Here is a 14,808-nt window from a genome sequence, read left to right on the forward strand (position 1 = left end):
TCTTGGTTGGTTAGTTTTGCAAGCAGAATATGATCACCCCTGATGGCTAGTTTTTTAATACAGGAAAGAAATGTGGGGCAGTTAATTTTTTTTCTTTTGGTTTAGCCTGAAGCTGTCAGTTATAATAAAGTATTCTTATCTTTATTTCTCTCTGCCATCTGCTCTGTTTCTAAATTTAGGACATCTCAGAATCTTTCACAGTAGGCAGAAACATACAACACCTGGGAAGGTCCACACCCCTCTTGTTGCCCAAGAAGCCACCATTTTTTTCCCCTTGTCACTAAAGAGACAGCAACTTTCTCTTTTATTTGAAGAAAAATAGATCCATCATCCACGTAAATCTTGTTACTTACTTCTACTACTATGCAAATATCTATAGTCCAGCCACATGATTTTCTTAGCACACTTTGCTGTGTCAATGTTGTCCACAGTGACCTTGAAAGCAGCTCTCTTCTTCGGTTCCATCTCTGTGGTGCCGCTGCCTTTGATGGGCTCAGTTTGGATCTCAGGTCCTATAGTGTCCCGAGCCACAGAAAATGATTGGTAGAGAATGAGACCAGACACAAAACTTTCCATGGCTGTGCACACATCCATGATCATCTCTGCATGGTACTGAGTTCCATGAGAGCAGGACAGAACTATACTCATTCCATGCTTAATCATTTCCTTCAACATTTTCACTGTTTGGGAAGCTGGACCAATGCTACAAAGAATGCCAGTGTTCTGAACCCTGATGGTGGTGAGTCAATGCCCAGGCAGGATGTGCCCTACAGGAATATATCAACTCTAGTTACATGCAACAGCTGAGTCTGAATGAAAGCAGACCCAGTTTCACTGTGGGGCTTCCACAAGACTTCTGAGGTCCTCTGGTGTGGTCTAGCTCTGTCAGCACTGCAAATACAGATAGGTTAGGAGGCTCAGGGCCCCTTGCTTCTCTGCCTGTAGTTTTAACTAACTTGAAGTTTAATAGAAGAATTTCATTCAATTACTCAAAAATATGCTGGGCATGGTGGCACACTCTTGTAATCCAGTACTTGGGAGGCTGAGGCAGGAAGATCCAGGTTTGTGCCCAGCCTCAGCTACTTAGTAAGGCTCCCTGCAACTTAATGAGTCCCTGTTTCAAAAATAAAGAATAAAAAATTGGGCTTGGGGTGTGGCTCAGGTACCGCAAAAAAAAAAAAAAAAAGATTAAAAAAATTGAGTTTTCTATCTGGCTTACTTAAATGGCTAGGATCTGCCGGTATCTGGGTTGAGCAAGTCAACACTGGTTCCTATTAAAGTAAGTGTATACTAAATGTTTGTAGTACATTGGAGTTCCATTGAGATCACAGTAAAGTTACTCAATTAAATTGTAGGCTTGAAGCAAGAAAGAGAAATAAAGTATTTTATCTGTGCCACTCCATCCATCATTCCACCCAATGATTAGGTAACAGAGTGACAATGAGGCGATTTCTTTAAAGCTGCTCTTCTTTAGTCAAGGTCAGTTCCCTCCTGTCCACCACAGCATGAGCCTCTTGGGATCCACTGTTTATAAACATACTCTTCTGAGATGTTATTCATTTACATGTGTGTATCTATACTATGAAGTAAGTATAACAAAGTCTTTAGCATAACAATAATACCTGGTGTGTAGCTGGCACTTAATATATGATAGCAACTATTATAATGTGATTAATATTTGTTTTAAAGCAGTGAGTGCTCATCCATAAATTTGAAACATAAAAGGGACAAAAAGCCTAATGGAATGAACAGATACACCTGTGTTCAAATTTGGAATTTTTTTTTTTTTTTTTTTTTTTTTTTTTTTTTTTTTTGCGGGTGTGGAACCCAGGGGCATTTGACCTCCGAGCTACACCACCTACCCTATTTTTTATTCTTTATTTTGAAAACAGGTCTCACTGCGTTGCATAGGGCCTCACTAAGTAGTTGAGGCTGTCTGAAAACCGTGGTCCTTTGGTCTCAGCCTCCTGAATGCTGGGATTACAAGCATGCACCACTGCGCCTGGCTTAGGCTATTTGACATATCTTTTACAAACTGATTTTTATCATTTTGAAAATGGAAATAATTCCACACCTTATGTTTGAGGATCAAAAAAGAAAAATGTACTAATAGCTCATAAAATAGTATCTGTAAATACATAGTAATTATTTCCTAAATATTTTAATTAAAATATATTTAGAAAACAACTTTCTGAATAATAAAATGACTATTATAGATATAAAAATGGAATTTGTTACATTCTATCCAGGAACTTAGGGTTCTAAAATACACAAATTTAAAGACCTATAGGTTCCATGACAATGGTTTATTAATAAATAGCTTTTCAATGCTATTCAGGCTATTTAGGGCCACAGGCCAGGACACATGCACAAACATATATACATAGTCTGATAGATCTTCAATGATGGAAGTTCACTTTTACTTGTTTTTTTTTTTTTTTTTTTTTTTCGTGGCACTGGGGTTCCTGGAAGCCCTTCTACCTCCGGGTTACACTCCTAGACCTATTTTATATTTCTAATTGGAAACAGGGTCTCTTAAGCCAGCACGGCTGGCTTCGAACCTGCACGATCCTCCTGTCTCCACCTCCCAAGCATGGGGATTACAAGTGTGTGCCACCATGCCCGGATACTTGGGTTTTTTTAAAACTGTCCTTCAGCAATGTTTACAGTAGCTAGTATAGTGGTCTTATCTTTTATTAGATTTTTTTGCTAGATATTTGATACTTTTATAAATGGTATTTAATTTCATTTTCTAGTTTTTCATTACTAAAATACAAATATTTTTTGTATTTTTATATATTTCTGTAATATTATACTTAAATATATTTGTACCATTCTTTTTGTGGGTTACCCTATAACACCCTGCATTTTCTACTCATAGACTATCAAAAATGCTAGTTTCAATAATTTCCAGGACAATATAAGAACTTTATTAAAATATTATCATTCCTTTCCTGTACATTGTATATTGTGAGATTTTATATACATATATGCACATACATTTATTCACATACATAAATTGCAATATATTATAATCTGTTTAAAGTCAGAAATATATTTATTGACATATCTACCCTTCATGATATTCTTTATAACTATACAAGTTAAAGTTTAAATAAAATATAATCTAAAAATATAACCAGAATGCCAAGTATTCCTTTATTAGATTTAACCCACTTAATTTTCATTGTAATTGCTGCTGCATTAGTCAGTTGGTCGAAATTTTTCTGTAGTATATTTTGCTTCTCTCCCTATTACTCTTTCATCAAAGTGAGTTTTCTTCTGATATTTAAGTTATACATTTCTTGTGCATTTCTGTATTATTTGCGTTTAACCAAAGTTCCATAATCATGTTCTTACCTACTGATGACCTAAACTTTGTCAATGTTTCAAGTGGGTAAACTACTATTCAACAAGTTTCCAGGTCCCTTTGGTCTCTCTTTCCCTTATTCCCTTCCCTGAATTATGTTTTGTGTGTGTACTTATATTTTCCTTCTCTTTTTTGTGTAAGCTTATTATCTACTGGTCATGGGTTTGGAAGAAAAGAAGGAGGGAATAAATGTCTGTTAATGTAATGGGGCTTGAGGAAAATCTGTGCTAAACATTTTGAATTTTTATGCAGGCATGTGTTCATGTGTGTGCACACATACTGCTGCAATTACTATTCTATGGAGAGAAGAAAAAAATGTGAAACAGACTGTGGTGAGCCGCCATTGAAAGATGGCGCCGGCTTCCTTCCTCTGAGCTTGATTAGGCACATGGCTGTGCAGGAAGCAACTCCATATTTGGAGGCTAGGGTTGCGTAACACATGACGTGGTGGTGACCTGACGAGCGTGAGCCAGTGAGTGAGTGAGATGTGGCAAGAAGTGATTGGGGGAGTTAGTGTTTATAATGCCCTGCGCGAGGCAGATCTTCGCCATTCCGTTATTATGAGTATCCTGAATAAACGGCTTGCAAGAAGAGCTTCGTGTCGTGTCTTAATCGCTGGTCGAGGGACGCGACAACAGACATTAGTATTTAAGAGATAGGCAAGAAAAAGGCCTGCAAATGAAACTACAGATCCACTGGAGGAAATGGTCATAAAGAGACCACATACTACAAATGTTATGTACTATCCATGGCCCAGGAATAGATTTTACATATATCTCTACTGGACCTAGGTCTGACTCTGCTGACTGGTTACTCTGATTCAACTCTCAGAGGGAGTCATTTGGCCCATCTGGGCCCATCAAATACAGGTCCTTGGTCAGAAGCAGTCTCGTACTTGGGAAACTTTTTGAGGCCTCTCTTATTAATTATAATATAGAATGGTAGAGAAAACTATTACTGGAATAGCTCCCATGCTACTGACTATAACTTTACAAAGTATGTGGGGGTGTACTTGAACTAATCTTTAATGCAATCTACCTATCCTTCATACATTTGTATGAATTAATTGGTCTTTCTCAATAATCTGAGGCTAAAGCCTTAGGAGAGAAAATGATTAAAGGAGACTGAGTTCTGACGAACCAAGGCTTTAAGAAAGCAAGCTAGATGCCAGGCATGGTGGTGTACATAGTAATCTCAGTATTTGGGAGGCTGAGACAGGAAGATTGTAAGTTCAAGGACAACCTCAGTAAGTAGTGAGACTCTCATCAATCTCGTGAGACCTTGTTTCAAAATGAAAATATATTGGGAGGTTGAGACAGGAAGATCGTGGTTCGTAGACAGCCTCAGCTACTTAGGCACTTTGTAACTCAGACCATTTCAAAATAAAGAATAAAAAATAGCGCTAGGGGTGTCGCTTGGAGGTAGAATGTCCCCGAGTTCCATTCCCAGTACCGCAAAAAAAAAAAAGTATATATATACCGCAAAAAAAGTATATATATAAATATACATACATACATACATGCATATATATATATATATATATATATATATATATATATATATATATATATATATGGTGTAGCTCAGAGGTAGAATGCCCATTTAATCCCACAAAGATCTTTGAGTTATTCAAATAAGATTGAAAACACCAGATTCTCTTAAAATATTAATGCTATTTAATGAAAAAAATGCTATCCACTGAGATAGTCATAAAAACATTGTTGATGAAGAATGTGAGTTTCAAAAACCATGAATGTGTCTGAGATCTAGTCTTGAGAAACCTTAAGGCAGTGAATAGCAACAAAGTGGTACAATTTTAAGGTAACTGAATTATCATTTGTTCATTTTAATCCTCAGTAAATTTATTTTAGGCTATGTATATATGTGTATATACAAGTATTCGCTCTCTAATCACCTGTCTGCTCTCATACCATCTTTGATATTTTGGGGTTCTTAAAAATATTTCCAGCACAGATAAATCATATGTATCAAATACAAGAGTTTAAGCCTGTGTTTGTATTACCAATTAACATTATTTACCAGGTGCCAGAATATAGTTTATTATATTCTAATACATATTATATGAAATAACATGTTATGATTTGGCTTCTGCCACTTATGGATGAATATGTATCACCGTCAGGAACTAATTTCATGCATCTTTCTCAGATCGTTGCCATTAAGTCATGTCAGCATTTCTTTCTTCCTAGGGACAGTCATCTCTTTATATACAATATTCTATTTTTTAATTTTAATATCAAAAGGCAAGTCAGATTAAGATTTTAAAAAGTACCAGTTTAATACTGAATATTTAGAAATATGATACACACAGACACTACAGCAATACAAATGCATACAATTTTAAACTACTTTTTAAAAATGAGAATCCTTAACATGGATGGCTCACAGCTTCCCACGCATAAAATTTTGGACAAAGTTACCAGGTATTATTAGGAGTTCATTTTAAATACAATTTAGTCATGCAATTAGATTTTTAAAAAAATAAATATGACAAATATATGGATTTCTGAAGTATAAATTGACATACAAATCTATATATTTTCTTAATATTTTTCATTAAAGCATCTTTATAGAAGCATTCTATAACATGAAATTGAGAGCTCAAATTAGACGAATGAAAAGGCATGAGATCTTATTAGAATTGTATAATTCATATATCAAATATTTATGTAACAATAAACACAAAATTTAAAATTCTGTTATTCTCCATATCCATATTTTATTCTCCACATCATCAACTTCAGAAAATTACTAACCAGAATAATTATAAAAGTTCCAATCCCAAATGGCTGTAACACACATAAGAGCAATTTGAGAAACCTAATTTTATCTTCTAAGAAGTAGTGGAGTAACATAACATTGCTTCCTGGGGATTGTCAAAGCTTTGCTAGAACTTCTGGTATATATTCTGTAAAATAACAAGAATTAAAACTCCATCCATTTACCAACACACATACTTTTGACAAGGCTCTCTTTTCCAAATTTAGAGATCCACAACTCTGAACCTTAGGTTAGTGAACTGGTCTTGAGTGTCTCCACCCCTATCTCTTAAAAAAGGCAGCTACAGAAGAAAAACAATCCATTATCTTTCTCACCTAAACAGTTTGAATAAAATTTTTGAGTTTATAAATAAGAAACAATAATTTTACACATAAGCAAGTTTAATAGAACTTTAAGATCTTAACTTTCAAGAAATGCATGTTTTTTATCAAAACAAACACCTTAGTGGAACTTAAACCACCATATCTGAATTGGGTTATATTACTAATCTAAAAAGTTAATAAAGGAGAGAAAAAAGAATTTTCCTGAACTAATTTAGATCAGTGGTCCTTAACACTAGTTGCAAATTGGTATCACTGGAAGTTTTGGAAAAACCAAAGCATGGTTCCATCTTCCAGAAATTCAGATTTAATTGTCATGGAGTGTGGACCATATTAAAAATCAATGATTTGGAATAATTATTACTCAGGATGGATTTGAATCAAATACATTACTTAAAATTCAAGTTTATGAGTACTTCCTGTCAGTACTTCCTATGTTATAGACACTTATTCTAAGTGCCAGTATGGAAGTTAATTTTCTATAAAAATCATTGGATAACATTAATATATACTCTTTGTCATTTGAAGAGTTATATAAATTCATTAAAGTATTATTTAAACTTTTATTTTGGTCTGTAACCATGAAGGATTGCTTTTTACTTTCCTGAACTGTCTGTCCTTCACTTAAAACTGTAGCCTAAGAGATACACTCAGAAACTCTTCCTCAAGATATATGAAGAGAACATACAAATAACATAATTTTATTTTCAAGTCATAATATATGAGGTATTCTTCACCTTATATCTGAAATCACAAAGCCATAATCTAAGAATTGAAATAAGATATTGCTTTGATGTTTAACAAAATCTCCTGGGTCTAGAATTAATACCCACTGGCACCTATGCTTGCCTAAAAAAAAAAAAAAAAAATCTATGCCAGATCCTCTGGGAACCTAATAAGACTGGGCCTTTAATACAGATCATATTTCTTGTGACCTATTTATAAAACAGTTCTTAAAAAACATTACTGGAATATGGTTTCTGTGACATATATTGTTAGAAATTAGTTATCTCAAAGGAACTAAAAAAATATAGTTTTTGAAATACTACATAATTAGAGTTACTATCCCATAATGACAGCTCACTTGAGCCTTAACATTTTAAATTAAAGTCAACGTTATTAGGTATTATAAAAACTCATTGGAAATGTATTTTAATTCAAGATAAAATCAGATCTAAATCTGTAAGTTTGATTTGTATCTATAATATTTTAAAGGTTTGAACTTGCCAAAATTCAATGACAAATTTATTAATTGTATCTTAGGCTAATTATCTCTATAACTGGACAATAGGCCAAATATGATACAATTTTGGTTAAACCATAATATATGCACATACAGGCAAATGCACTAGCAATTTGTTTTTCACACTTGATAGAATTAAAACAGCTTTAAAATTTTTATGAAAGCTCAGTAGTCAAAATAAATATTTAATAAAAATATATACCACAACAAGTTATCAAGAATTTAGTGTTCAAAAATAAACTTTGTGTCACATTGTTTTGCCTTTCAGTTAAACAGAACTGAATTTAGTGGCTTAACTTATCTAAGAAAGATTAAGGTGTGACTTAGGAAACAAAATCAAAATTCAAATACAACCAGAAAGCTAATACTAAGATTAAAGAGAATTATACTAATTCATTACTCAAAAGTCTACGGTTAGTTATCGGGACTTTTCAATATGACTGTGACCCTAAGAAACATGTGCGAATTAAAAGTAAAAATATAGTCATGATTATATGGTTTATGTTTTGACATTCTCAACGTGAAAAAAGAAAATACAGTATATATGAGCACCATTAGAAATATTTGACATTTTACTTACTTTCAAACTGCATTTTAGAGTGAAGAGTATGCAGTTATGAAAATATGTTCTTAAACATGTCATAATTCATTTGAAAATGTCTTACCCAGCATTCCTCCCCAAAATGAACCATAGCATTTAACATAAAGACAGTATTCTTTTATAGTGTAGAATTCCTTGATTTAACAGAAAAAATACTTAAAAAAAGAGAATGTGTCCAATAAGTTTTAAACCCATTGTTGGGTTCCAAGAGGTTAAGAGAAAATGACGCAGGCTAATGGGAATTCACAGAATGAACCAGCATATGTTGAATTTGTCCTCAAAGAATCACCATTCAGACCTGAAATGATTTTTAATTCAGAGTTTTATAATGATTATTCTGCCAGAAAAAAAATCTTTCTTCTGTAATAAAAAATTACATCCTGTAATTTGAAGTGTTTATGCTCTATTCACCAAAACCAAAAATTTCTACTCTATCTTACATAACACATATCTTGTGGTAAGACAGTCTTTAGTGAAAATCTTATTTTAATCCTATGTAGAGGCAGCTCATGATAGGCTGTAACATATTCCTGATATTTTTCAGAGCTCCCAGTACATGCAATTATGTAATAAAGACTGAGGTTCTTTGAATACATAGTCACATGATAAAGAATAATGCTATTCTCCATTTAAAATACGTTCAATCTCTTCTAGCCTTTTTAAAGCAGCCACTCTTTTCTTTTCAATTTCCTTGATGTCTTTTGTTGTTTTGTGGGGGGCCTCTTTGTCTGTATTTTTTGCTAACTGTTTGTTAGACTGACTTTTATTATCACTTGTTTTTATCATCTGTGTTGGTCTGGATTCACTTCCGATTTCTTTTACATTTTCAGCTGGAATTTTGTTTCCTTCTCCAACTGAAGTCTTACCAGGTGGGAATATTGGCTGTTCTATAAAACTAGAGGAGGAAATTTTATCCCTGACTATACTCAAATGGCGTTGAATATATTCTTCATGTGGTGCTAACGCCAATGTTTCAACCAGGCATCTTTCAGCTTTAAATAAGTCCTTCTCTTCAAAATAAACAACACAAAGATTGTGTTTTCCTTGTACATTGCTTGGATCCATTTCCAAAATCTTTTCAAAACATTTTTTTGCTCCAAGTATATCTTTCTTTTGATTCATCAGAATGTCTCCTTTTAAAATAAGACCCTTGATATGATCAGGGTAGTATCTCAGTAACTCTTCTAAAATTGGCAGAGCTTTTAATTCCTTTGCAGTCTGAGAATACAGGAGAGCCAGATTAAACAAAGCACTTCTGAAGTCAGCTTGTAATTTGATTGCTTTCTTCATCCATATCTCTGCCTCAGTGTCCTTATTGTCATCCATGGCAAGCATTCCCAAATTGAAGTAGCCATTAGCATCTTGTGGTTCTTCGTTTACATAGTTTAGAAGTCTTTTTCTAGCTTCTGGTCTGAGTTTAACCTCACCTAAGAAAAGTTTTTTAAAAAGAAGAAAAAATATTATCAATTTTGTTACATCTAAGAAACAGTCATTTCAAATATTCAGATTACAAAACATAGCATCAAAGCAACTAATTTCCATAAAGAAACAGGAAGCAAAAGCCTGTTTTCATTTGAAAACTAAATGTGTAACACTGAAATGACAGAAATGACAAATCATTTCCTTTAAAGCAGTAAGAATGCTTCAGAAACCAAAATGGGAGGAATCACCTCATAATTTAGAAACTCAGAGGCAATAATAGAGGAAGAGTAGAGAATTAAGAGAATACGGCATAGGATTTCCCCAAAGACACATACTCAATCTTGATTCTGTTAATATTATTACTTTATATACTGAACAAATTATTTAACTTCTCTAAGTTACCTTACTGAATTTGCTAAGAATTACATGACATATATTGTAAAAATGCTCAGCAAATAACAACTATTATTTGTATTAAAAATAGTTTCAGAATTACTAACTCAGATTTTTTGGTATGCTATGTCAAAATTTTTAGATATTTCAAGAGCAAAAACATACCATTAAATATATAGAATTAAGATTTGAATTACAAGCACTTATTGAAATAATTTACACTGCAAATAACCTTTTCAATTTTTACAACTATATACACCTTAGGGTCCAATCTTATTTTGGGTAGTGAGTAGATTTCATGACTATTAAGGTAAGATAATCTTACAAAATATTAGATTTTCTCTACATTTATATTGTTTTTTAATAGCAGGCTTTATAAAGACTTCTTTCTGTTATTTTAACTGATAACATGATAAGAAAAAATTGAAAATAAATCAATAGGCTTTAGCCCTTATCTTGGACTAGCTACTAAAGCAGCCATATGAAATTAGGGCTTAGGTCATTAGGTCTATTTTGACCTCACCTTTTTTTTTTTTTTGGTGGTACTAAGGATGGAACCCTTCTACCTCCGGACTATACTCCCAGACCTAATTTATATTTTATTTGGATCCTCCTGTCTCTGCCTCCCAAGAGCAGGGATTACAAGCGTGCATCACCACACCTGGCTTGATTTTACTTTTTAAAATACTAAATAGAAGACTGGTAAAAGTAAACTTAAAGGTCCTCTCCTAAGTTCTAAAATGTTAAAATTTTAAGATTCTTTCATTTTTACATAAATTTTAAGACATATATTTAGTAAATAATTAAAAGTATAAATAAAAAATTTCCAACAAAAAAACTGAAAAAATTATGAATCACATATGCTGTTTGTGAGGGAGAATTAAAATTCCTATAAAAATATTAATCAAAGATAAAGATTTATTGTGATGTGTAATCTAGCTTTAAAAATGATAGGAAATTACATAATATCTTGGAGAACTTAGTAAAGCTAGATATAAAAAGATTCCTAAAGTATTTTTTCTTGTAACTAAAGAAAAATATAGCTGGGTGTGGTGGCGCACGCTTGTAATCCCAGCATTCGGGAGGCTGAGACTGGAGGATCATGGTTTGCAGACAGCTTCAGCTACTTAGTGAGGCCCTCTGCAACTCAGTGAGACCCAGTTTCAAAATAAAGAATAAAATAAATAGGGCAGGGAAGTCGAATGCTCCTGGGTTCCATCCCCAGACCCACAAAAAAAAAAAAAAAAAAAGAAAAAAAGAAAAATATAATGCTATTTTTTAAAACTACATGCTGCTCTTGGTTACTTAGAACTAATTATGAAAAAAATTTCACAAAAAGGTATTATTTAGACTATATTTGATATACAAGAAGTTTGTTTACATGCATAGACTAAAAAACAATTAGGTATTGCTTAATAGACTGCCTAAAAAATTGGACTTAACATATACCAAAAGAATGAAGAATTAGTACTATAATTTATGTTAGTGCATTTTACTTGAGAAGAGCTTCAGTAATTTTAAATGTTTTTACTTTAATTCATTTAGGTACAGTTCTATTATAAACTATACGTCCAAGTATGTTTGTTTTGGGTAATGGAATTTAAATAAGGTTTTATTATATTCCAAACTACAATTTGATTATAGATGTATTTTGAGAAAACATACCTGATTCCTGCATTAATATAGCAGAATTGAATAATGCTAGCTTGTGCTTTGGATTTAGTTCTAAAGCACGATTAAAGTTTTTCAGGGCTTCATTTGGTTCTTTAAGTTCAATATACACAATTGCCAAGTTGTACCAAAGATCTGCATTATTTCTGTCCAGCTCTAGTGCTTTAAGATATGCTTCCTTTGCTTTGAGAGGTTTATTCATTTTTAAAAGCAATTCTCCCCTGTGAAAAAACAAAGATGAGGTTTTACTTACAACATTACCCTGTCAGTTTATAGATTCTATTTTTGACAAGTTTTAAGCCTTTCCACATACAACTTTTCTTCCCCTTTAAACTTAAAAGTTTCTTTTCAAAAATGTTATTTAAAAAAAATAACACTCTGAAGCTACTTTCAAATCTGAACTCTTTAGTTCAACAAATTTGGCTTGATGTATTTTCAAATATTACTAAGCAAAGAAAAACACCTGACTTTAAAGGATAAGATCTGGGTAGATATCTAAGAAAGAAAGCAACAGAAAAATTAAAAAAAATATATCTTAAATATTTTTAAGACTATAATGAGTCATAAAAATGAATGTAATCAGACTGGGAGATCAGTGAATTTGCCAATTAATAAAATTATACTAGCTGATGAAAAAATTAATATGGTAGTTATGGAAAATTTCAGTCTTAATTTATGGTATAAGGCTAACTGTATAAATAAACAACAACACCAGAAATTTATAACTCCTTATATTAATTTAGTATCATTCAAAGTATGAAATGACCATTCATTAAAAAAAGGAAATATCATTAAGAGTCAACTTGGTAGAAGGACAATAGTGCCACCTGCAGATAACTCTGAGAAACATTTAGAATTGGAGATCTGCTTAGAATCACTCTGTATCATCTTTCTAGTGTGATTCCATTTTCTGCTAGAAATGTAGCAAATATATCATTTTACTTATAATTTTTATTAATATTTTCATTAAAACAACTTCCAAGAATAAGTTCAATTATATTATTTTTAATGCAGAGAATACTGAATATTTATGGATTAAGACATGAAACAATGAGTACTGGGTAAGGCTAAAAAAGAAAACTCCCAGTTAAAAAGTAGATGTGTATCTCAAAAAGTTAATTTTTGAATGCACTTTTCCCATAGAAACAGTGTTATTAAGGTTTCCTGGCCAGGTTATAAACCAAAGTTTAACATACAGTTTCCTCAACTATACAAATGGTAGTACTTACACAGGATATTGTGTCATTTCAATTTATGATGCTAGAAAATATTTTTTTTAACTGATGACCAAGAAGTTGTGGCTACGATATTAATAATAAGGCAACTCTCAAAATTTATTTAAAAAGCTCCTAAGAGTTCAACAGTGGAAGTAACTATCAGAAAAATATAAGTTACAGATGTTTTAAATAGAGGGGGGAAAAAAGATTTTGGTGATGAAAAGAAAATGAAATTAGAAGGAACTTTTTCTATCTTTTCTTTAATATAAACTTAAGTTAGCTATTAAAAGTAGGATTCCTATGTCAATTTCAAATCAGTTTATTTAGTTTTTATGGTAGTGGGAATTGACCCCAGAAGCATTTTACCTCTAAGTTATTCCCTCAGTACTTTTTATTTTTTATTTGAAACAGGGTCTCATTAGGTTGCTGAGAGTGTCACTAAGTTGCTGAGGCTGGTCTGGAACCTGCAGTCCTCCTGTTTTAGCCTCTCAAGTATTGGGATTGCACCATCATGCCTGACCGAATCAATTTAATTTGTCCTTCTAAAATAAGCTATAATCTATGTACTTGGCTGTTAGAATAAAATCATGTAAAAAAAAGCATGCTAATTTAATCAATATGGAGATGCAGATGCAGCTTCAATCTTCTGCAGAGTTATCTCTAAAGTGAACTATGATACCTGCTAATATAAGCCTGCTTGAAGTCAGGCCTCATGCTTATTGCTTGTCGGTACAGTTGATCTGCTTCTTCCAGGCGGGACTCATTTGCTCGGATCAGGTTAGCCAGATTGATATAAACATTTAGATGGTTAGGGGCAATTCTGGCTGCATATTTTTTACCAGGAATAATCTGTATAAAAGAAAAGGCACTTTCATAATTTAATTTCAGTACCATGTAAAGTACCACAGAAACCATCAGATGAGTATGCTGCTAGTTCTAATGCATCAAAATAAGTCATAAAAAACAGTATTATTCTATTGAAAAAATGTAAATAATATTTTCTGTATGGAAGGATGCAATTTTTATTCATGCCAGTTTGGTGAATCATCATTAGCATCTATCTTTTACATCTATCTTTTAGTGAAGTCAGGTAAATCAGAATTTTTGGAGGGCAAGGTCCCTTTGTAAATCTGGATCAGAACAGGAATCTAAAGGTTAGCATACATAATATACATGGATTCAAGATTTTAACATACACAGTAGTTATGTGCTAAGAACTATCATATAGTCCAACTTGGCTATTAGAAAATTTATTAAATTGCCCAATCATGATTAATATTGCTATCATTGTATTATAATAACAAGAAATCTACATCCCACATTAAATTATCTTTTCTGACACTGAGAGTTACAGATCAGATCTTCAATCCTTGATACTGTAACGTTGTATTCAAAGAATCTTAAACTTAAATCAGTTATAATAACTGATGAATGCAACAGAGCAATAGAGATATACCCACTAATTTTATTATTTGTATTCTTTTTAGGAATAAGGTTGAATTTAGTGCTTAAGGTACATAAATATAATTCTCATTATTTAAAGTCATTTAACTCATGATAACTTAAGAAAATATAACAGCCATTCTCAAAGATCTAGGATTATAAGTGGATTATAAAAATATTAAAAAAATTAAGTGACCTAGAAAAGCAAATAAAATCATTTATAAAATTTATAGGAATAGAAGATTTATTATACACCTTAATTTTATATCATCAAAATACAAAAAAGAATTTTCCATCTAGTTAATTCTATTCAATATGGACACATA

The 14,808-nt window shown here is 32.2% G+C and overlaps 1 protein-coding gene across 2 annotated transcripts in view; it reads right to left on the reverse strand.

Annotated features, from left to right (window-relative positions):
• Positions 1-8,954: 8,954 nt before the first annotated feature.
• The window catches only part of TMTC3 (transmembrane O-mannosyltransferase targeting cadherins 3), a gene marked incomplete at both ends in the record, with an annotated part of 35,594 nt that continues 29,740 nt past the window's right edge, over positions 8,955-14,808 (reverse strand). For both annotated transcript variants that reach the window (XM_080706247.1, XM_080706246.1), the window contains 3 exons: positions 8,955-9,763; positions 11,817-12,043; positions 13,719-13,888. In XM_080706247.1, the coding sequence (XP_080562373.1) occupies positions 8,955-9,763; positions 11,817-12,043; positions 13,719-13,888 (1,206 nt within the window). The remainder of the gene's footprint in view (positions 9,764-11,816; positions 12,044-13,718; positions 13,889-14,808) is intronic.

This window comes from Muscardinus avellanarius (genome assembly GCF_963383645.1).
Source record: "Muscardinus avellanarius genome assembly, chromosome: 11".
NCBI lineage: Eukaryota > Metazoa > Chordata > Mammalia > Rodentia > Gliridae > Muscardinus > Muscardinus avellanarius.